The 22,671-nt window shown below is 44.6% G+C and overlaps 1 protein-coding gene across 2 annotated transcripts in view; it reads right to left on the bottom strand.

Moving 5' to 3' along the window:
- The window catches only part of PTDSS1 (phosphatidylserine synthase 1), a 105,546-nt gene that overhangs the window by 16,371 nt on the left and 66,504 nt on the right, over positions 1-22,671 (bottom strand). For both annotated transcript variants that reach the window (XM_040431665.1, XM_040431664.1), the window contains 4 exons: positions 16,339-16,463; positions 12,411-12,569; positions 3,041-3,192; positions 1,520-1,661 (listed from right to left, as the gene is read on the bottom strand). In XM_040431665.1, coding sequence (XP_040287599.1) covers positions 1,520-1,661; positions 3,041-3,192; positions 12,411-12,569; positions 16,339-16,463 — 578 coding nt within the window. The remainder of the gene's footprint in view (positions 1-1,519; positions 1,662-3,040; positions 3,193-12,410; positions 12,570-16,338; positions 16,464-22,671) is intronic.

Genomic DNA, 22,671 nt, shown 5'->3' with positions numbered 1-22,671 from the left:
AGTACGGGAGCAGATACCTGTACCGGTTCATACAGTACGGGAGCAGATACCTGTACCGGTTCATACAGTACGGGAGCAGATACCTGTACCGCTTCATACAGTACGGGAGCAGATACCTGTACCGCTTCATACAGTACGGGAGCAGATACCTGTACCGCTTCATACAGTACAGCACCAGTACATACAGTACAGCACCAGTATCTGTACATACAGTACAGCACCAGTATCTGTACCAGTTCATACAGTACAGCACCAGTATCTGTACCAGTTCATACAGTACAGCACCAGTATCTGTACCAGTTCATACAGTACAGCACCAGTATCTGTACCAGTTCATACAGTACAGCACCAGTATCTGTACCAGTTCATACAGTACAGCACCAGTATCTGTACCAGTTCATACAGTACAGCACCAGTATCTGTACCGTTTCATACAGTACAGCACCAGTACATACAGTACAGCACCAGTATCTGTACCAGTACATACAGTACAGCACCAGTATCTGTACCAGTACATACAGTACAGCACCAGTATCTGTACCGGTTCATACAGTACAGCAGTATACAAATGGCTAACAGCCAGGACCCCATCACGGCTCTACCAGCAAGAAGAAAGCCAATTTCAAACTGTTGTAAACTTTGCCATGGAACATAATAACTGCGCTGCTGCAAAACAATATGGAGTAACAGAAAAGATGGTTCGGGACTGGAAAGCAAATGAAAAAGCATTAAAGGGTATGCCAAGGGGTAAGTGTGCATTAAGAAGAGGCACCCCCACATTGGCCAGAACTCGAAAGACGTGTAGCAGACATGGTGAATGAGCATCGCCAAAACGGTTATGTAGTGACACGAAATAAAATACGTTTGTTTGCTCTTCAGTGGCCAAATCTAACCCAGATCACAGCAACCGATCTAAGGCCACTGTATCCTGGTGTACTGGATTCTTGGAAAGGCATAATATGCTACTGAGGAAAAAGCCGAAAATTGCACAATTACCTGCAGATCTTGATGCCAAAGTAAATAGCGTTGGAGGGGTAGTCTTATATGGCGAATATAGCCCAAACCCTATATTTTAACTGGAAAAGTTGGGGGTCGACTTATACGCCCAGTCGTCTTATGCGCCGGAAAATACGGTGTATATATATATATATATATATATATATATATATATATATAAGACACACACACATCAGTTTTAGGGCTATATAGGATAGCAGTCAGCCTGCAGCGCGTCCACAGTTCAGTGAATAGAAGACAGCCATTCCTTAGTAACACTCATTTAGACAGAGCTGCTAAGGGCCACTTCGGAACAATTCAGTAAATAAAGTATATTACAAAAATGTTCGTTATCACTGCCCCTACAAAACAGTTACAGAAGGTGAATCTTCCCTTGAAGGCTGTGGTCAGTGACGGGAAGAGAGGAAGCTGTAGGGGGTGGTCAGAGATTATGGCCAAGTAGACCTTGCACTTTTTTTCTATAAACCAAAGCGGCCATCACTATTAGGACTAGTGCACTTACCTGCCAGATGATCATGAACATATACACTCCAGCCACTCTTTGAAATGAAGATTTAGGGTCAAACCAACGCACATAGATCCAGCTGGCCGGCGTAAATTGCAGCACGGCCCTCTTTATTTTCCCCGTGGTGGTGTGAATGTCTCTGAGAGAGAGAAAGGTAGGTTACATGTGTGAAAAACATTGGTGGGTATTTCCCAGACAGAGATAAGACTGAGAATCAACCGTGTAAGAGCAGCCCATTACAGGGACTACTACTAGACCCAACAGGATAAAAAAAACATGACTCCATGCTCCTGCCCACCTGGCCGATGGCCTCTGTCCTTCGATAGCAGCACATTCAGGTGACAGAGGGGCTTTAACACAGAAGTAAAAGTAACATTTCAAAATGGCAGAAGCTAGAGTACAGTGGTCAGTGTCATGCGCAACCACCGCTCCATTCGAATGGGGTACAAGGGATCCCTCATTCTTGCCATCAGTGGGGGTCCTAGCGGCCAGACCCCACAGATCAGACACTTATTCCAGATCCTGTGTATAAGGGAACAATTTTGCTTCTGAGAAAACCCATTTTAAAAGGGCATCTGTAAGAATATTTGTCCCTATGACACTGGCTGACCTGTTACATGTGCACTTGGCAGCTGAAGGCATCTGTGTTGGTCCCATGTTCATATGTGCCCGCATTGCTGAGAAATATGATGCTTTATTATATGCAAATGAGCCTCTAGGAGCAATGGAGGCGTTGCCGTTACTCCTGGAGGCTCTGCTCGCTTTGCAAATGCCATGCCCTCTGCACTTTCACAGGACCAGGCAGTGAAAACATCATCACACATGCTCCGTTTCATCCTTCAACTGCCGCCAGCCCTATCTACTTTAAGAAGCTGTGACAGTTTAGAGGGAGTGAGCTGCAACTGAAAGGATGCACCCCCTGAGCTGCCATAGGGAGAGAGCTGCAGCAGAAAGGACATATCCCTTTGGCTGCCAGGTTGAAATAAATCTAGCAGAGTAATTATAGCAATAAAAAGGGGGGAGATCTCGGGATCCATGTGAGGTACAGGACTGGTTCTAGCTTTGTTAGAAAGAGGCTGTCATTAGTGTTGAGCGAACTTCTGTTTTAAGTTCGGCGTCTAAAGTTCGGCTTCCGGTTAGCGGAGAATCCCGATATGGATTCCGAATTCCGTTGTGGTGTGGCCCGTGGTAGCGGAATCAATAATCGGCCATTATTGATTCCGCTACCATGGACTACACCACAACGGAATTCGGAAACCATATCGGGATTCTTCGCTAACCGGAAGCCGAACTTTGGACGCCGAACTTAAAACAGAAGTTCGCTCAACACTAGCTGTCATGTTCTACATCAGGGATGCTCAACCTGCGGCCCTGGGAGTTGTAGTTTTGCAACAGCTAGAGGGCCGCAGGTTGGGCATTCCTGTTCTATATAATGTCTGATTTTCATTTTTACATGAATCAGGAGGCAACCCCTTTAATAACAACGAGACAAAAAAGCTGACCCAAGGTTGAACCTACTTAAAACTTGCCCAGTGATAGCTTCTCATCTCCAAAAAGCGACAGACCACCATACCAAGAAGGATGCCACCTCCATTACATAGGAGGATGTCCAGGATAACTTGGTCCCACCAACACTCAGCAAAATTAGGAAGAAGGTGCATAAAGAACAGCTGAATCAACACAAAAGAAGGAACAGGTTACAGGGGCCCCAGAACATTTTACACGTGTACACGTGCGATAAGTCTACTTTGGAAACTTCACCCATTTCATGTGCGGCCGCAACCACATCATCCCACAGAACAACTCGGTGGAGATCCAAACTGTTAGGCCCCCTTTGGGACCAAAAACATTTACTGGACATGCCATAAATTTATGATCCTATGGGACACAGACCCAGCAGGAAAATGGGGTTGCAATGGTTAATTCGAAGGAACTTATGGTCAGCTCCAGCAGCCACAAATAGGAAAAGAGGGCCTGCTGAATATCTCCGGTCCGGATTCACACTCATGATACAGCTGCAATACTAGGACCGCTTGGGGCTCTACTATATTAAGCACAAATAACTATAGGGCTCTATTGTGATATAATGGTGCAGTACTGCATGGTGGCTGTTGTTGACGTGCTTGTGGGGTCACCCCCTGCAGCTGCTGTTTTGCTGCCAATCACCATGTGGTGCCGAACCCAATAGCTTAACCACTTCAGCCCCCCTAGCTTAAACACCCTTAATGACCAGGCCACTTTTTACACTTCTGCACTACATTACTTTCACCGTTTATTGCTCGGTCGTGCAACTTACCACCCAAATTAATTTTACCTCCTTTTCTTCTCACTAATAGAGCTTTCATTTGGTGGTATTTCATTGCTGCTGACATTTTTACTTTTTTTGTTATTAATCGAAATTGAACGAAATTTTTGCAAAAAAATGACATTTTTCACTTTCAGTTGTAAAATTTTTCAAAAAAAACGACATCCATATATAAATTTTTCTCTAAATTTATTGTTCTACATGTCTTTGATAAAAAAAAATAATGTTTGGGTAAAAAAAAAAATTTTTTGAAGCAGCTCTGACTTTCTGAGCACCTGTCATGTTTCCTGAGGTTCTACAATGGCCAGACAGTACAAACACCCCACAAATGACCCCATTTCGGAAAGTAGACACCCTAAGGTATTCGCTGATGGGCATAGTGAGTTCATAGAATTTTTTGTCACAAGTTAGCGGAAAATGATGATTTTTATTTTTTCTTTTTTTCTTACAAAGTCTCATATTCCACTAACTTGTGACAAAAAATAAAAACTTCCATGAACTCACTATGCCCATCACGAAATACCTTGGGGTGTCTTCTTTCCAAAATGGGGTCACTTGTGGGGTAGTTATACTGCCCTGGCAATTTAGGGGCCCTAATGTGTGGGAAGTATTTTTAAATCAAAATGTGTAAAAAATGACCTGTGAAATCCGAAAGGTGCTCTTTGGAATGTGGGCCCCTTTGCCCACCTAGGCTGCAAAAAAGTGTCACACATCTGGTATCGCCGTACTCAGGAGAAGTTGGGCAATGTGTTTTGGGGTGTCATTTTACATATACTCATGCTGGGTGAGAGAAATATCTCGGCAAAAGACAACCTTTCCCATTTTTTTATACAAAGTTGGCATTTGACCAAGATATTTATCTCACCCAGCATGGGTATATGTAAAATGACACCCCAAAACACATTCCTCAACTTCTCCTGAATACAGAGATACCAGATGTGTGACACTTTTTTGCAGCCTAGATGCGCAAAGGGCCCAAATTCCTTTTAGGAGGGCATTTTTAGACATTTGGATCCCAAGGTATTCAATGAGGGGCATGGCGAGTTCATAGAATTTTTTTTTTTTTTGGCACAAGTTTTTTTTATTTTATTTTTTCTCACAAAGTCTCCCTTTCCGCTAACTTGGGACAAAAATTTCAATCTTTCATGGACTCAATATGCCCCTCACGGAATACCTTGGGGTGTCTTCTTTCCGAAATGGGGTCACATGTGGGGTATTTATACTGCCCTGGCATTTTAGGGACCCTAAAGCGTGAGAAGAAGTCTGGAATATAAATGTCTAAAAATTTTTACGCATTTGGATTCCGTGAGGGGTATGGTGAGTTCATGTGAGATTTTATTTTTTGACACAAGTTAGTGGAATATGAGACTTTGTAAGAAAAAACAAAAACAAAAAAAAAAAAAATAATTTCCGCTAACTTGGGCCAAAAAAAATGTCTGAATGGAGCCTTACAGGGGGGTGATCAATGACAGGGGGTGATCAGGGAGTGTATATGGGGTTATCACCCCCCTGTCATTGATCACCCCCCTGTAAGGCTCCATTCAGACGTCCGTATGTGTTTTGCGGATCCGATCCATGTATCCGTGGATCCGTAAAAAACATACGGACGTCTGAATGGAGCCTTGCAAGAGGATGATCAATGACAGGGGGGTGATCAGGGAGTCTATATGGGGTGATCAGGGGTTAATAAGAAGTTAATAAGTGACAAGGGGGGGGGTGTAGTGTAGTGGTGTTTGGTGCTACTTATTACTGAGCTGCCTGTGTCCTCTGGTGGTGGATCCAAGCAAAAGGGACCACCAGAGGACCAGGTAGCAGGTATATTAGACGATGTTATCAAAACAGCGTCTAATATACCTGTTAGGGGTTAAAAAAAAAAATCGCATCTCCAGCCTGCCAGCGAACGATCGCCGCTGGCAGGCTGGAGATCCACTCGCTTACCTTCCGATCCTGTGAACGCGCACGCATGTGTGCGCGTTCACAGGAAATCTCGCGTCTCGCGAGATGAAGCACGGATGCGTCCAGGAGGAATGAATCGACTGCCTCCAGGACGCATCCGTGCGTTAGGCGGTCGGGAGGTGGTTAAAGGCTATGTGTACACCTTTGGGGCCATTTTATTTGTATTATTGCATTGTACTTATTTTTAGCTAAAAATCATTTTTTCAATTTGTCTTTATTAAAAATATGGAATCCTTTTTTCTGTACAGAGCCGAGATGCTGTAGTAGCATTGTGGATTTTCTCTCTTTTCCGTCAGTTGGGGATCTGAAGGGCTCCTTATCTCTGCTCTCTGACATTATAAACACTCATAGTTCAGTTCTAATGTTACTGATAAGAATGTGGCTTAAATAAGGCTACTTTCACACTGGCCTTTGGGCTTTCTGTTTGCGCGTTCAGGGCTCTCACAAGAGGTTCAGTTTTGTCCTAATGCATTCCGAATGGAAAAGGATCCGCTCAAAATGCATCAGTTTGCCTCCGTTCAGTCTCCATTCCGCTTTGGAGACGGACACCAAAACGCTGCTTGCAGCGTATTGGTGTCCGTTTGATGAAACTTTCAATGGTGTTCAAGACGGATCCGTCATGGCTATAGAAGATATAATACAAATGGATACGTTCTGAACGGATGCAGACGGTTGTATTATCTGAACAGATCCGTCTGTGCAGATCCATGACGGATCCGCACCAAACGCGAGTGTGAAAGTAGCCTATGTGTTTATGTCCTCTTAGGGCTCTTTCACACTTGCGTTATTGTCTTCCGGCATACAGTTCCGTCGTCGGGGCTCTATGCCGGAAGAATCCTGATCAGGATTATCCTAATGCATTCTGAAGGAGAGTAATCCGTTCAGGATGCATCAGGATGTCTTTAGTTCCGGTACGGAACGTTTGTTGGCCGGAGAAAATACCGCAGCATGCTGCGCTTTTTGCTCCGGCCAAAAATCCTGAAGACTTGCCGCAAGGCCGGATCCGGAATTAATGCCCATTGGAAGGCATTGATCCGGATCCGGCCTTAAGCTAAACGTCGTTTCGGCGCATTGCCGGAGCCGACGTTTAGCTTTTTTCTGAATGGTTACCATGGCTGCCGGGACGCTAAAGTCCTGGCAGCCATGGTAAAGTGTAGCGGGGAGCGGGGGAGCAGCATACTTACCGTCCGTGCGGCTCCCCGGGCGCTCCAGAGTGACGTCAGGGCGCCCCAAGCGCATGGATCACGTGATCGCATGGATCACGTCATCCATGCGCATGGGGCGCTCTGACGTCATTCTTTAATAGCGTCCTGGCTGCCATAGTAACACTGAAAGCATTTGGAAGACGGTTCCGTCTTCAAATGCTTTCAGTACACTTGCGTTTTTCCGGATCCGGCAGGCACCTCCGGCAACGGAAGTGCATGCCGGATCCCAACAACGCAAGTGTGAAAGAGGCCTTAGTTTAGAGATAAGGGTTATGAAATGACCAGAACAAAGTAAAAGGGAAATTACCAATCACACAGTTTGGAAAAACAGTTAACCCTTTGTGACAGAATGGCTCAATATTTTTAATAAAGATCAACTGAAAATAAGCTTTTTAGCCAAAAATGAGTTAAATACAATCAAACAAAAATTGCATCAGAAGGTATACATAGCCTTTAACCACTTGCCGCAACTGTAACGCCGAAAGGCGTCATCGCGGCGGCTCCCCCAGGCTACGCTAACGCCGATTGGCGTCATCTCGCGTGAGCCGAGATTTCCTGTGAACGCGCGCACACGGAAGGTAAGAGAGTGGATCTCCAGCCTGCCAGCGGCGATCGTTCGCTGGCAGGCTGGAGATGTGTTTTTTTTAACCCCTGAAAGGTATATCAGACGCTGTTTTGATAACAGCGTCTAATATACCTGCTACCTGGTCCTCTGGTGGTCCCCTTTGTTTGGATCGACCACCAGAGGACATAGGTAGCTCAGTAATATGTTGCACCAAGCACCACTACACTACACCCCCCCCCTGTCACTTATTAACGCCTTATTCACCCTTGATCACCCCTGATCACCCCCTGTCATTGATTACCCCCCTGTAAAGCTCTATTCAGACGTCGGCATGATTTTTACGGATCCACTGATAGATGGATCGGATCCGCAAAACGCATATGGACGTCTGAATGGAGCCTTACAGGGGCGTGATCAATGACTGTGGTGATCACCCCATATAGACTCCCTGATCACCCCCCTGTCATTGATTACCCCCCTGTAAAACTCCATTCAGATGTCCGCATGATTTTTACGGATCCACTGATAGATGGATCGGATCCGCAAAACGCATACGGACGTCTGAATGGAGCCTTACAGGGGCGTGATCAATGACTGTGGTGATCACCCCATATAGACTCCCTGATCACCCCCCTGTCATTGATTACCCCCCTGTCATTGATCACCCCCCTGTAAAGCTCCATTCAGATGTCCGCATGATTTTTACGGACCTACTGATAGATGGATCGGATCCGCAAAACGCATACGGACGTCTGAATGGAGCCTTACAGGGGCGTGATCAATGACTGTGGTGATCACCCCATATAGACTCCCTGATCACCCCCCCTGTCATTGATTACCCCCCTGTAAAGCTCCATTCAGACGTCCGCATGATTTTTACGGATCCACTGATAGATGGATCGGATCCGCAAAACACATACAGGCGTCTCCCTGGAGCCTTCCAGGGGGGGTGATCACCCCATATAGACTCCCTGATCACCCCCCTGTCATTGATCACCCCCCCTGTCATTGATCACCCCCCCTGTCATTGATCACCCCCCCTGTCAGGCTGCATTCAGATGTCCGTATGATTTTTACGGATCCACGGATACATGGATCGGATCCGCAAAACACATACGGACATCTGAATGGAGCCTTATAGGGGGGTGATCAATGACAGGGGGGTTATCACCCCATATAGACTCCCTGATCACCCCCCTGTCATTGATCACCCCCCTGTCATTGATCACCCCCCTGTAAGGCTCCATTCAGACATTTTTTTGGCCCAAGTTAGCGGAAATTATTATTTTTTTCTTACAAAGTCTCATATTCCACTAACTTGTGTCAAAAAATTAAATCTCACATGAACTCACCATACCCCTCACGGAATCCAAATGCGTAAAAATTTTTAGAGATTTATATTCCAGACTTCTTCTCACGCTTTAGGGCCCCTAGAATGCCAGGGCAGTATAAATACCCCACATGTGACCCCATTTCGGAAAGAAGACACCCCAAGGTATTCCGTGAGGGGCATATTGAGTCCATGAACGATTGAAATTTTTGTGAGAAAACTTAAAATAAAATAAAACTTAAAAATAAAATAAAAAAACTTGTGCCAAAAAAAAATAATTTCTATGAACTCGCCATGCCCCTCATTGAATACCTTGGGGTGTCTTCTTTCCAAAATGGGGTAACATGTGGGGTATTTATACTGCCCTGGCATTCTAGGGGCCCTAAAGCGTGAGAAGAAGTCTGGGATCCAAATGTCTAAAAATGCCCTCATAAAAGGAATGTGGGCCCCTTTGCGCATCTAGGCTGCAAAAAAGTGTCACACATGTGGTATCGCCGTACTCAGGAGAAGTTGGGCAATGTGTTTTGGGGTGTCATTTTACATATACCCATGCTGGGTGAGAGAAATATCTTGGTCAAATGCCAACTTTGTATAAAAAAAAAATGGGAAAAGTTGTCTTTTGCTGAGATATTTCTCTCACCCAGCATGGGTATATGTAAAAAGACACCCCAAAACACATTGCCCAACTTCTCCTGAATACCGCGATACCACATGTGTGACACTTTTTTGCAGCCTAGGTGGGAAAAGGGGCCCACATTCCAAAGAGCACCTTTAGGATTTCACAGGTCATTTACCTACTTACCACACATTAGGGCCCCTGGAAAATGTCAGGGCAGTATAACTACCCCACAAGTGACCCCATTTTGGAAAGAAGACACCCCAAGGTATTCCGTGAGGGGCATGGCGAGTTCCTAGAATTTTATATTTTTTGTCACAAGTTAGCGGAAAATGATGATTTTTTTTTTTTTTTTTTTTTCTTACAAAGTCTCATATTCCACTAACTTGTGACAAAAAATAAAAACTTCCATGAACTCACTATGCCCATCACGAAATACCTGGGGGTGTCTTCTTTCCAAAATGGGGTCACTTGTGGGGTAGTTATAGTGCCCTGGCATTCTAGGGGCCCAAATGTGTGGTAAGAAGTTTGAAATCAAAATGTGTAAAAAATGACCAGTGAAATCCGAAAGGTGCTCTTTGGAATATGGGCCCCTTTGCCCACCTGATTGCAAAAAAGTGTCACACATCTGGTATCTCCGTACTCAGGAGAAGTTGGGGAATGTATTTTGGGGTGTCATTTTACATATACCCATGCTGGGTGAGAGAAATATCTTGGCAAAAGACAACTTTTCCCATTTTTTTATACAAAGTTGGCATTTGACCAAGATATTTATCTCACCCAGCATGGGTATATGTAAAATGACACCCCAAAACACATTCCCCAACTTCTCCTGAGTACGGCGATACCACATGTGCGACACTTTTTTGCAGCCTAGGTGGGCAAAGGGGCCCATATTCCAAAGAGCACCTTTCGGATTTCACTGGTCATTTTTTACAGAATTTGATTTCAAACTCCTTACCACACATTAGGGCCCCTAGAATGCCAGGGCAGTATAACTACCCCACAAGTGACCCCATTTTGGAAAGAAGACACCCCAAGGTATTCGCTGATGGGCATAGTGAGTTCATGGAAGTTTTTATTTTTTGTCACAAGTTAGTGGAATATGAGACTTTGTAAGAAAAAAAAAATAAATAAAAAAAAAAAAAATCATCATTTTCCGCTAACTTGTGACAAAAAATAAAAAGTTCTATGAACTCACTATGCCCATCAGCGAATACCTTAGGGTGTGTACTTTCTGAAATGGGGTCATTTGTGGGGTGTTTGTACTGTCTGGGCATTGTAGAACCTCAGGAAACATGACAGGTGCTCAGAAAGTCAGAGCTGCTTCAAAAAGCGGAAATTCACATTTTTGTACCATAGTTTGTTAACGCTATAACTTTTACCCAAACCATTTTTTTTTTTACCCAAACATTTTTTTTTTATCAAAGACATGTAGAACAATAAATTTAGAGAAAAATTTATATATGGATGTCGTTATTTTTGCTAAATTTTGCAACTGAAAGTGAAAAATGTCATTTTTTTGCAAAAAAATCGTTAAATTTCGATTAATAACAAAAAAAGTAAAAATGTCAGCAGCAATGAAATACCACCAAATGAAAGCTCTATTAGTGAGAAGAAAAGGAGGTAAAATTCATTTGGGTGGTAAGTTGCATGACCGAGCAATAAACCGCTAAAGTTGTGGAGTGCCGATTTGTAAAAAAGGGCCTGGTCTTTAGGGGGGTATAAACCTATGGTCCTTAAGTGGTTAAAGGGGTTTTCCGAGAGTTTTTTTTTTTTTTTTAAACAGATGACCTATACTGTGGATAGATCATCAGTATCTGATCAGTGGGGCTCAGACACCCGGGACCCCCACCGATCAGCTGTATTAGAAGGCATCGGTGATCACACTACCTCCACGGCCTTCTCTCAGCTCAGCAAGCACAGTGCCGTGTGTTATATAGCGGTTGTGCTTGGTATCGCAGCTTAGCCCCATTCACTTCAATGGGGAGGAGCTGCGCCTAGGCCATGTGATCAATGAACGTGACGTGACGTGGAAATTTGGGTCAGTGGAACTATCAGCAATGTGGGTGTAGCAAATACCAAAATGTAGCCATGTCCTAGCACTTATCATATGCCTCAGTGAGATAAGGGTGAATGGGAATATGAAGGACTTGAATGTACAATGACAGTTTGTACTAAAACTGGTCTCCTCAACAGCTAGACAAACCCAGTAAGGCTACTTTCACATCTGCGCTTTCCCTTTCCGCTATTGAGAACTGTCAAAGGATCTCAATAGTGGGGGAAACGCTTACGTTTTGTCCCCATTCATTGTCAATGGGGACAAAACTTAACTAAACAAAATGGAATACACCAGAATGCATTCCGTTCCTTTTGGTTGTGTTCCCATCGCAGACAGAAAAACGCTGCAAGCAGCGTTTTTCTGTCCGCGATGTGGTGCGGAGCAAGACAGATCCGTCATGACACACAATGTAAGTTAATGGGGATGGATCCGTTTCTCGGACACAATAGAAAACGGATTTGTCCTCTATTGACTTTCAATGGAGTTCATGAAGGATCCGTCATGGCTATTTTAAAGATAATACAACCGGGTCCGTTCAGAACAGAGGCAGACGGTCGTATTATCATGACGGAAGCGTTTTTGCTGATCCATGACGGATCCAGCAAAAACGCTGGCGTGAAAGTAGCCCAATATACAAACTGCAATCACCCAATCTCAGGCATTGCCTTTCACTGGATCCCTCATGCCCAGCAGGACACAAGCACTGCACAATTCTATAAATGGATGCCCATTGTGACACTGCAGACAGAGGACTTAAAGGTCCATGAAACACTGTTCTGATTTCCCCTTTAAGTAAATGCAACTATCCAAACAGCGGGAAGACTGAGATCGGATCTGTCAAGCACTTACCTCTGTCAGCTCCCAAGTGATGCTGATTGTCCAGCAAAGGCCATAGCTGCGGATCAGTAATGCCTTCATGGCCCAACCCCAGAAGTGGCCAAAAGCAAAGACATCAAAGTGACTAAGTATTCGTTCCCAGGTGATCACATGGCAATTGATTGCATATTCCTGTAAAAAAATGCAGAAATATAAGAAATCAATTTTTTTTGTTCCAAAGAAACATTTAAAAGGATTCTCTTGCTTTTCAATATTTTTTGGCTAACCCCCTCTCCGTAAGACCTGTGGTGAGGAAGCGTACGTATCCGCTCCCTGCCATTCGGCTGCAGCTACTTTCCGTTCAGCGCATTCCGATCCCTGCTTGTGAACTTCCAGCATCGACAGGGGTCGCATGTGCCGCTGCAGAGGTGACGTGTCCCCCAAGCGGCATGTGACCCAGTGACTGAAGGAGGCAGAACAGAGCGGCAGGCAGCGTTTTTTTTTTTTTTAATCAGATAATTTTTATCCATTTTCCAAGAGGTAGAAATAAAATAGAAATATCATTGCACATCCAAATGACAGTATGAGGTATACATAATCTCCGCTAATTGACATATTGTCTCAGCAGTAATACACATCATGCCTAGTATCTAACAACGGTGCAAGATATCAATATGATTTCTTATCAGTGAAGAATGGTAGCCATCATAACTTATTCACTCTGAAAACCCTCAACCCCCATCAACCCCATGCCCAGACCCCTACAGTCCACCCATTTGTCCCAGATTTTGGTACATTTTCCCAGGCACTGCCTCTTAAGATATATTCCCTTTTCTAGGCGAATTAGATCATCCATTCTGTTCAGGAATTCTGGCCTCGATGGGGCCTGGGGTCTAAGCCAGTATTTAGCAATCAGTTTTCTAGCCTGGAAAAGCCGACGCTGCACTCCCAGACGATAATGACGGTTTTTAATGTCCAGTATTCCCAGTACACATGTCCTTGGATTAGCCGAGACCTCAATATTGTACACGTCTTTAATAGTTACCAACACATCAGTCCAAAATTTATTAAAGGTTTTCTACCACCAGAAATACTGTTATGTAGCTGACTGATATAGAGACGCGCCAATGTCAGCACTACATAACAGTATGTTTCTGACATTAGTCCCTGCAGCCGTTTTGGTAAAATAAGCACTTTTATAATATGCTAATGAGCCTCTAGGTGCTATGTGGGCGTAAAATCAGCACCTACAGGCTCCGTCCACAAACCCTTTATCCCGTCCAGGTCCCCTGTGCTGCCCGCCCCGCTCCTCTTGATTGATGCCACGGTCCACCGCATCGTTGATGAAATCCTGCGCCTGCGCCGCTCACTTCTGTCTTCGGCGCAGGCGCAGTGAGTGACGTAGTCGGCACAGGCGCATTGAGGAATCCGGCACCAGGAGCGCATCATTCACTCACTGCGCCGAATACAGAAGTGAACGGCGCAGGGAACAGTGACATCAATCAAGAGGAGCGGGGCGGGGCGGGCAGAACAGGGGACCTGGGCGGGATAAAGCGTGAGTAGACGGAGCCTCTAGGAGGTGCTGATTTTACGCCCACATAGCACCTAGAGGGTCATTAGCATATTATAAAAGTGCTTGTTTTACAAAAACGGCTGTAGGGACTAATGTTAGAAACATACTGTTATGTAGTGCTGACATTAGCGCATCGCTATATCAGTCAGCTACATAACGGTATTTCTGGTGGTAGAAACCCTTTAAGCTCTGCACAGTCCCAGAACATGCAAGGAAGCAGGACTCGCTCCACATGGAGGACAGGATGCATCAGGTCTAACTCCTATCTTGAACAGAAATGGTGGAGTCCTGTACACCGTGTGAACAAGAAACAGTTGAGACATGCGTTGGCCTTCACAAAGCAACAACGAAGGTGTCAATGCAAATATCGACTTCCATTGTTCCTCTGATATTGGTCCAACCTCCGCAGGCAGCGGGTTTGTACGCTTCTCTCCACTGGTCCGGCAGGGAGGTGCAAAACACTGTGGAAAATCTGGAGAATCCCTTTAAGCGAACAGAGTACCGTATTTTTCGCCCCATAAGACGCACAAACAATGGGGGAAAATGCGTCTTATGGGGCGAATGCTGACATTTTTACATCGCAGGCTGCGATGTATGAGCGAGCGGGGAGGGACTGGGAGGAGGAGCTGGGGGCCGGTAATTGCGGCGGGGCCGGTGCAGTCACTGTACTCTGGCCCCGCCGCTCCAGTGCTGCACTATACAAATATAAAATGTCTCATTCAATTAAAAGTGATTAAACATGCCCCCCCCCCCCCCCCCCCACTTTTAATATTACCGTACACCCTAACAGCTTCTGTAGAATGCAGGCATGCAGGCCGGGCGGGTGGCAGCGTAACTCCCTGATGTCACGTGCCTGTGCCGCCTACTTTATGAATGAAGCAGGCGACGCAGGCACGTGACGTCAGTGAGTGACGCGCCAGCCACCCGGCCTGCCTGCCGGCATTCTACAGAAGCGGTTAGTGTGTACGGTAATATTAGGAGTGAGGGGGCATGTTTAATCACTTTTAATAGAATGAGACATTTTATATTTGTATACTGGAGCGGCTGGGGGGGGGGGGGTCTGTGGATGACAGTTTTATGGGGAACATCTGTGGATGGCACTGTTAAGGGGTGGGGGGTCTGTGGATGGCACTGTTAAGGGGTGGGGGGTCTGTGGGTGGCACTGTTAAGGGGTGGGGGGGGTCTGTGTATGGCACATATATTACAGTGTCCGTCACAGATCCCCCCCATAACAGTGCGTCATCCACAGATCCCCCCATAACAGTGCGTCATCCATAGATCCCCCCATAACAGTGCGTCATCCACAGATCCCCCCATAACAGTGCGTCATCCACAGATCCCCCCATAACAGTGCGTCATCCACAGATCCCCCCATAACAGTGCGTCATCCACAGATCCCCCATAACCGTGTCCTTCACAGATCCCCCATAATAATGCCATCCACAGACCACCATTAGTTCCAAACCCACCAAAAGCACACCTTTTGGTTAAAAATATTTATTTTCCTCCCCAAAAACCTAGGTGCCTCTTATGGGCCGGTGCGTCTTATAGGGCAAAAAATACGGTATGCGACTCCCGCTGAAACCCTCTAATCTTAGGCTGCATGCACACAACCGTATGTGTTTTGCAGCCCGCAAAAAAAACAGATAATGTCTGTGTGACATCCGTGTTGCATCCAGTTTTTTTTGCGGACCCATTGTAACAATGTCTATCCTTGTCCGCAAAATGGATAAGAATAGGACACGCTCTATAATTTTTGCAGGGTTACGGAACGGACATACGGATGCGGACAGCACACAGTGTGCCGTCTGCATTTTTTGCAGACCCATTGAAATGAATGGGTCCACATCCTTTCCGCAAAAAAAAAAACACAAAAAAACGACAGTGAAACAAAATACATTCGTGTGCATGAGGCCTTAAACCAAAGTGTCAAAATATCCTAATAAAATTCCTCTACCAAAAGAGCATGCATTTTCGTCAAGAAAACGAAAAGTAAGACTTGCTGCCATGGCAACACCTTGGCACCCTGCAATCACATTGGGAAGGAGCGATGAAGTAAGATAGGGAGCCTTCAATCTCTCTCTCCTCTAAACGGCCGCAGTCAGCACTGACCATGGCACCTAAGGGATTAAACTTCCCCTCCCAAATCCCAGTTCCCGATCTGGGGAGTGACAGAAAGGTGTCAGCTGTATAATGCAGCTGGACTAACAAGTACTGGCACAGGAACAGCACCTGAGCCTTCACTGCCCCATCATAGTATAGCGGCTCGTGGGAAGGGCACACGTCCCGTGACATACTACCTTGGAGCTGGGCAGTAAGGGGTTAAACGCGAGTCACAGAGGCACCACACACTTTACTATGAATAATAACAGCTTGAGGATTTCCCACCATTATATCAGCTTCTCTTGTAGCATAGCGCAGGTTTGGATCCAGCCAATACATGACTGCTTTCACTTGCTCGAAGTTTAGGAAGAGCAGAAATACCATGAAGAGGAAATAGAGGACGCTGAGGCCTAGAAGACAAAATAAGTGAAAACCAATTAGTATCACACTATTCCAAAAAATAATAAAAATAAATCCAGTATTTTAGGAAAACACAAATACATTATGAACATAAATACTGCATAGAAAAGAGCCTATAAATCAACCGTATTAAAACCAGCCTTGTGGGGTTGATCATGCTGATTAACATATTACAGACCAAAGAAAGGTATTGCGTTTTTAATTATATGCAAATGAGTATGTTGGAGCACCAGGGCACAGGGCTAAATCCTTGGAGCACTGCTTTTGTAACACCCGCTGTGCTCTGCACACTAACTTTCTCCTTGATTGAAAGGGCTAGACATTAGCACGGTGAGGGCAGAGCGGTGTCCTAGAATGTACATATCATATAGAGTGATGAGCAAACTTGTGTTTTAAGTTCAGCGTACAAGGTTCAGGTTATGTAAGAATTCCGTTATCACGAATCATAGCTTATGGTCCGTGGTAGCGGAATCCATAACAGAATTCTTAGATAACCCGAACCTTGTACGCCGAACTTGAAACACAAGTTTGCTCATCCCTAATCATATACACTACTTACTATAGCCTTACCACGTTGAGAAGAGTGGATTTCTATGCTTAGAAACCTAATACTTATTACTGGCACAATATACAATTATGAAGACACCAGTAATATATAAAAGTAAGGCGCTTTAAAGAGTTCTCCCAAGATTCTAGAGAATCTCACAAAGCCCCTTAAATACTATTCTCACTTTGTAATCTCATGGAAGTCCAACTTCCGGGACCCCGAGTGATCCTGAGAATGATCAGAGATGAATAATCAGCAGTCCTTAGTTGAATGAAAGTATGCTGGCGATCCGCTGCACAGCAGATAGGTGGGGCAATACTGTGCAGCAGGACTCCAGCACAGTTACATTCAACTGAATGGGAGAGGAAGCTGTAATTACAGTGCAGAGAATAATGAAGAGAACGCAGAGTTTCCATGAGGATAGGTCATAGATATCTATAGGCCGGACAACCCCGTTAGCGTGTTTGATCACTGTCCTCCTCCCCATAGACTTCATGGAGCTGTATATGCATTTCCGTGAACGGATTTGCTCAGTCATTTTAGAGAACGTGGATCAGGGCAGGGAAAGTTCACTCTTTTCACTATTATCTCTTATTTTTCACTAATATCAGCTATACTATTGAATTATGACAAATAAAATAAAAACTTAGATACATTTTAAAGGGAATGTGTCATCAGAAAATGACCACGTTTATTTTTAGATTTTTTTTAAAATTATTTTTTACATCATTATCTACATAAAAAAAAGAAAAAGGTACATAATGCTGCAATTTTCACACTGGATTCATTTTTCTCATCACATTATACACTGCTCGTTTCCATGTTTACGACCAACCTGCAATCCACCAGTGGTGGTGCTTGTGTAACACCCCAGAGTTGTGTTACTACACGCCTCTACCCTGCGACTATCTTCTAAGAGCCTTCACACTGTCATCTGATATGATTTTGCTCATGTCTTCACAACTGTGCATTAAAAACTATGTTAAATGTAAATTTCCTTGTAATTTTCCAGGTTGACCAGCAGGTGGCAGAAATGCGTTGGTAAGATATTAGTTTCAGTTTAGTATATCTAGGCTGGAATGGATTATTCCAGCTTACCTCCCCCTCTGTGGAGGTGTGGACTGTTTCCCACATCCTGCACCTTGGGTGGAGAAGGAAGTTAGGTTCAGTGTAGCCCACCCCCTTCTAGGGGAAGGCTGTGTGATAGAGATCAAGAGTCCCCCTGCATAGGGAAGAAAGCCAGGATCTTGTCTCGGCTGGTACATTGATCAAATACCCAGACTGAGCACTGCAACCTCAGCTGGATGACAAGAAAGCAGACAACCTCCAGAGTTCCAGGAGGAAAGCATTCCCTGAGAGCCTGAGAGTCAAGTCCAGAGATCTAGGAGAAGCCATATTCCTCCTCAGCTAGTCAGTCCCCACAAAGCAGAAGATATAGAGAAGTGCAAAAGACAAATTCCTGCCACAGTTACAGAGCTACAAAGCAGACTTCTTATCCTGCAAGCTCCAGATTTATAGTGCAGAAGATTTATTCCTGCCAACCATTGCCAAAACCTGCTGGGACCAAGGACCAAAGCTGCATACTGTTTGGATACAAGTTATCTTCAATAAAGAAAAGTTTGAACTTCATCTAAAGGTCTGGACATCATTTCTGCTGCAAAATTCCTCTATTACTCCTACTAACACTCAATTTATTGCAAGTGAGCCAGGAGTCCAGCCGTACCCAGGTAGGAGACACCGTTGACACCATTATCATCACCATACAGAGACATTATAGGCAATCACACCACTCTGGCATTCCTAACCTGGGACGTGCGTTATAACACCTTGGGAGTGATAGTAACCTGCGCACGCTGCAATTGGCGTCACAAACAAACTATAGACTATCATCTACATCTGACCCAGTCATTGCATAGTTTGGCGTCAGCGTATACCTGTATCCTGCTCATTGCACTTGCACACTATAGGAAAAAGCACTGGCCTATCTGGTGGCCGGGACCATAGGAGCTCACATAGGCTGGTGCTTTTTCCTATAGTGTGCAAGCACTACCACTGATGGATTGCAGGGTGGTCGTAACTATGGAAACATGCAGTGTATAATGTGATGGAAAAATGAATGAAGCCAGCAAAGGAAGCAATATGGAGAATCACAATACATTAGTAAGTGCCTTGTATTTTTTCCTCTACATAATAAATGCCATTTGCTGAACTGAGACAACCCCTTTAAAGAGGACCTTTCACCAGAAGAAAGTATCTAAACTGACTATACAGACGTGTAGAGCGGCGCCCAGGGATCCCCCTGCACTTACTGTTATCCCCGGGCGCCGCTCCGTTCTCCGGTTATAGCCTCCGGTGTGTTCATAGTTAGGCTCCACCCAGGGGAACCTGACGCCGTCTCTTTCTCCTATGCTGTAGCGCTGGCCAATCGCAGCGCTCAGCTCATATGAGCTCATTTGAGTCAAAATAATTCATTTTTATTTACAAAGAAAAAAATACCAAATTTACCAAAAATTTCAATTTCTCTGCTTTTAAAACAGATAGTAATATCTCCTAAAATAGTTATTACTCTACATTCTCCATATGTCTACTTCATGTTTGGATCATTTTGTAAATTACATTTTTTTTGCGACGTTAGAAGGCATAGAGGTTTAGAAGCAAATCTTGAAATTTTACAGAAAATTTCCAAAACCCACTTTTTAACTCCTTTAGGACCGGGCTCATTTTCACCTTAAAAGGGTTCTGCACTTTCATTTAACTGATGATTTATCCTCTGGATAGATTATCAGCATCTGACCGGCGGGGGTCCGACACCCGGGACCCCCGCCGATCAGCTGTTTGAGAAGGCAGCGGCGCTCCAGCAGCGCCGCGGCCTTCTCACTGTTTACCGCCGGCCCACTGACGTCACGACTAGTATCAACTGGCCTGGGTGGGGCTAAACTCTGTTCACTTGAATGGGACTTAGCCCCGCCCACACTAGTTGATACTAGTCGTGACGTCAGTAGACCAGCGGTAAACAGTGAGAAGGCCGCAGCGCTGCTGGAGCGCCGCTGCCTTCTCAAACAGCTGATCGGCGGGGGTCCCGGGTTTCGGACACCGGCCGGTTAGATGCTGATGATCTATCCAGAGGAAAGTGCAGAACCCCTATAAGGACCAGGCAATTTACGTGGTGATAACTTTAAAACGCTTAGACTTATCCAGGCCATTCTGAGATTGTTTTCTCGTCACATATTGTATTTCATGACACTGGTAAAATGGAGTAAAAAAAAAAATAAATAAAAAAATAAATAAAATAATTTACAAAAAAAAACACCTAATTTACCAAAAATTTGGAAAAAGTAGCAAATTTCCAAGTTTCAATTTCTCTACTTCTATAATACATAAAAATACCTACAAAAATAGTTATTACTTTACATTCCCCATATGTCTACTTCATGTTTGGATCATTTTGGGAATTACATTTTATTTTTTGGGGTCGTTAGAAGGCTTAGAAGTTTCGAAGCAAATCTTGAAATTTTTCAGAAATTTTTAAAAACCCACTTTTTAAAGGACCAGTTCAGGTCTGAAGTCACTTTGTGAGGCCTACATAATAGAAAACACCCAAAATTTACCCAATTCTAGAAACTACACCCCTCAAGGTATTCAAAACTGATTTTACAAATGTCGTTAACCCTCCAGGTGTTCCACAAGAGTTATTGGCAAATGGAGATGAAATTTCAGAATTTCAATTTTCTGGCAAATTTTCCATTTTAAATCAATTTTTTCAATTAACAAAGCAAGGGTTAACAGCCACACAAAACTCAATATTTATTGCCCTGACTCTGTAGTTTGCAGAAACACCCCATAAGTGGCCGTAAACTACTGTACGGGCACACGGTAGGGCGTAAAGAGAAAGGTGCGCCGTGTGGTTTTTGGAAGGCAGATTTTGCTGGACTGGTTTATTTACACTATGTCCCATTTGAAGCCCCCCTGATGCACCCCTAGAGTAGAAACCCCATAAAAGTGACCCCATTTTGGAAACTACGGGATAAGGTGGCAGTTTTGTTGGGACTATTTTTAGGGTACATATGATTTTTGGTTGCTCTATATTACATTTTTGTGAGGCAAGGTTACCAAAATTTGAAATTCTGAAATTTCATCTCCATTTGCTATAACCTGTTGAGGAACACCTAAAGGGTTAATAAAGTTTGGAAAAATCAGTTTTGAATACCTTGAGGGGTGTAGTTTCTTAGATGGGGTCACTTTTATGGAGTTTCTACTCTAGGGGTGCATCAGGGGTTCTTCAAATGGGACATGGTGCCAAAAGAAAAGGCCATCAAAATCTGCCTTCCAGAAACCATACGGCGTTCCTTTCCTTCTGCGCCCTGCCGTTTGGTCATACAGCAGTTTACGACCACATATGGGGTGTTTCTGTAAACTGCAGAATCAGGGTAATAAATATTAAGTTTTGTTTGGCTGTTAACCCTTGTTTTGTTACTGGAAAAACGGTTTAAAATGGAAAATTTGCCAAAAAATAGCTGTTTTGGCACCGTTTTTATTTTATTTTTTTGACTGTGTTCATCTGAGGGGTTAGGTCATGGGGTATTTTTATAGAGCAGATTCTTACAGACGCGGCGATACCTAATACGTCTACTTTTTTTAATTTTATTTTAGTTTTACAAAATAATATTTTAGAAAAATGTTTTTTTTTGTTTTAGTGTCTCAAGTCTGAGAACCATTTTTTTTTTTTTGATTGTCCGTGGCTAAATGGAATTAAAATTGGGGAAGGGGATTATAAATTTAGTACTCCATGGAAGTGTGGTACTCCCTGAAGCAACCGTCAATACAGAGGCCCGGATGCTCGGGGGAACGTGTCACACTGAGTGGTGGTGTCCTTCCGTATCCCCCTCCTGTTACACACTCTGCACCTTTTTTGGGTCCATCCCTTCTTTCCAGTATGGGGGACCACACCTGGAAAGTGTTGGCCAAGGACGATCTGGGAGCCTCCAGTTCCTGAGGTACTCCGACCTGCTCTTTCCCGGTCAGAAAAGATCAGGGCCTTGAGGACTGCTTCATAGAACTGCAGGAATTTCCCTGTGTTGTCAGCGCTCCGGGACAGCACAAAAGAGTTGTACAAGGCAACCTGTACCAAGTAGACTGCAACTTTTTTGTACCATGCCCGGGTTTTGCACATGGCATTATATGGCTTGAGGACTTGATCAGAGAGATCAACTCCTCCCATATACCGATTGTAGTCGACGATACAATCAGGCTTGAGGACCGTTGCCGCGGTACCTCGCACAGGGACAGGGGTTATCCCGTTACCGTGAATTGTGAACAGTACAAGGACATCCCTCTTGTCCTTATATCTGACCAGCAACAGGTTTCCACTTGTAAGGGCACGGGTCTCACCCCTGGGGATAGGTAGCTGGAGGGGGTGGGTAGGGAGGCTGCGTTGATTTTTCGGCACGGTCCCACAAGCGGACGTGGATCTGGCGGCGAGGGACACTGAATTGACCTGCGGTTTGCTGCGATCACCAACACGGGGGGGGTCACAGGACCCCCCTGGGCATTGTACCAAGGTGCCTGCTCAATGATTTGAGCAGGCACCTTGTTCCGATCACCGCCCGCCACGGTAATCGGAAATACACAGGGCGCCCGGAAATACACAGGGG

Source organism: Bufo bufo, chromosome 5, assembly GCF_905171765.1.
Source record: "Bufo bufo chromosome 5, aBufBuf1.1, whole genome shotgun sequence".
NCBI classification, from domain to species: Eukaryota; Metazoa; Chordata; class Amphibia; order Anura; family Bufonidae; genus Bufo; species Bufo bufo.
This window is presented reverse-complemented; position numbering and strand designations above follow the sequence as displayed.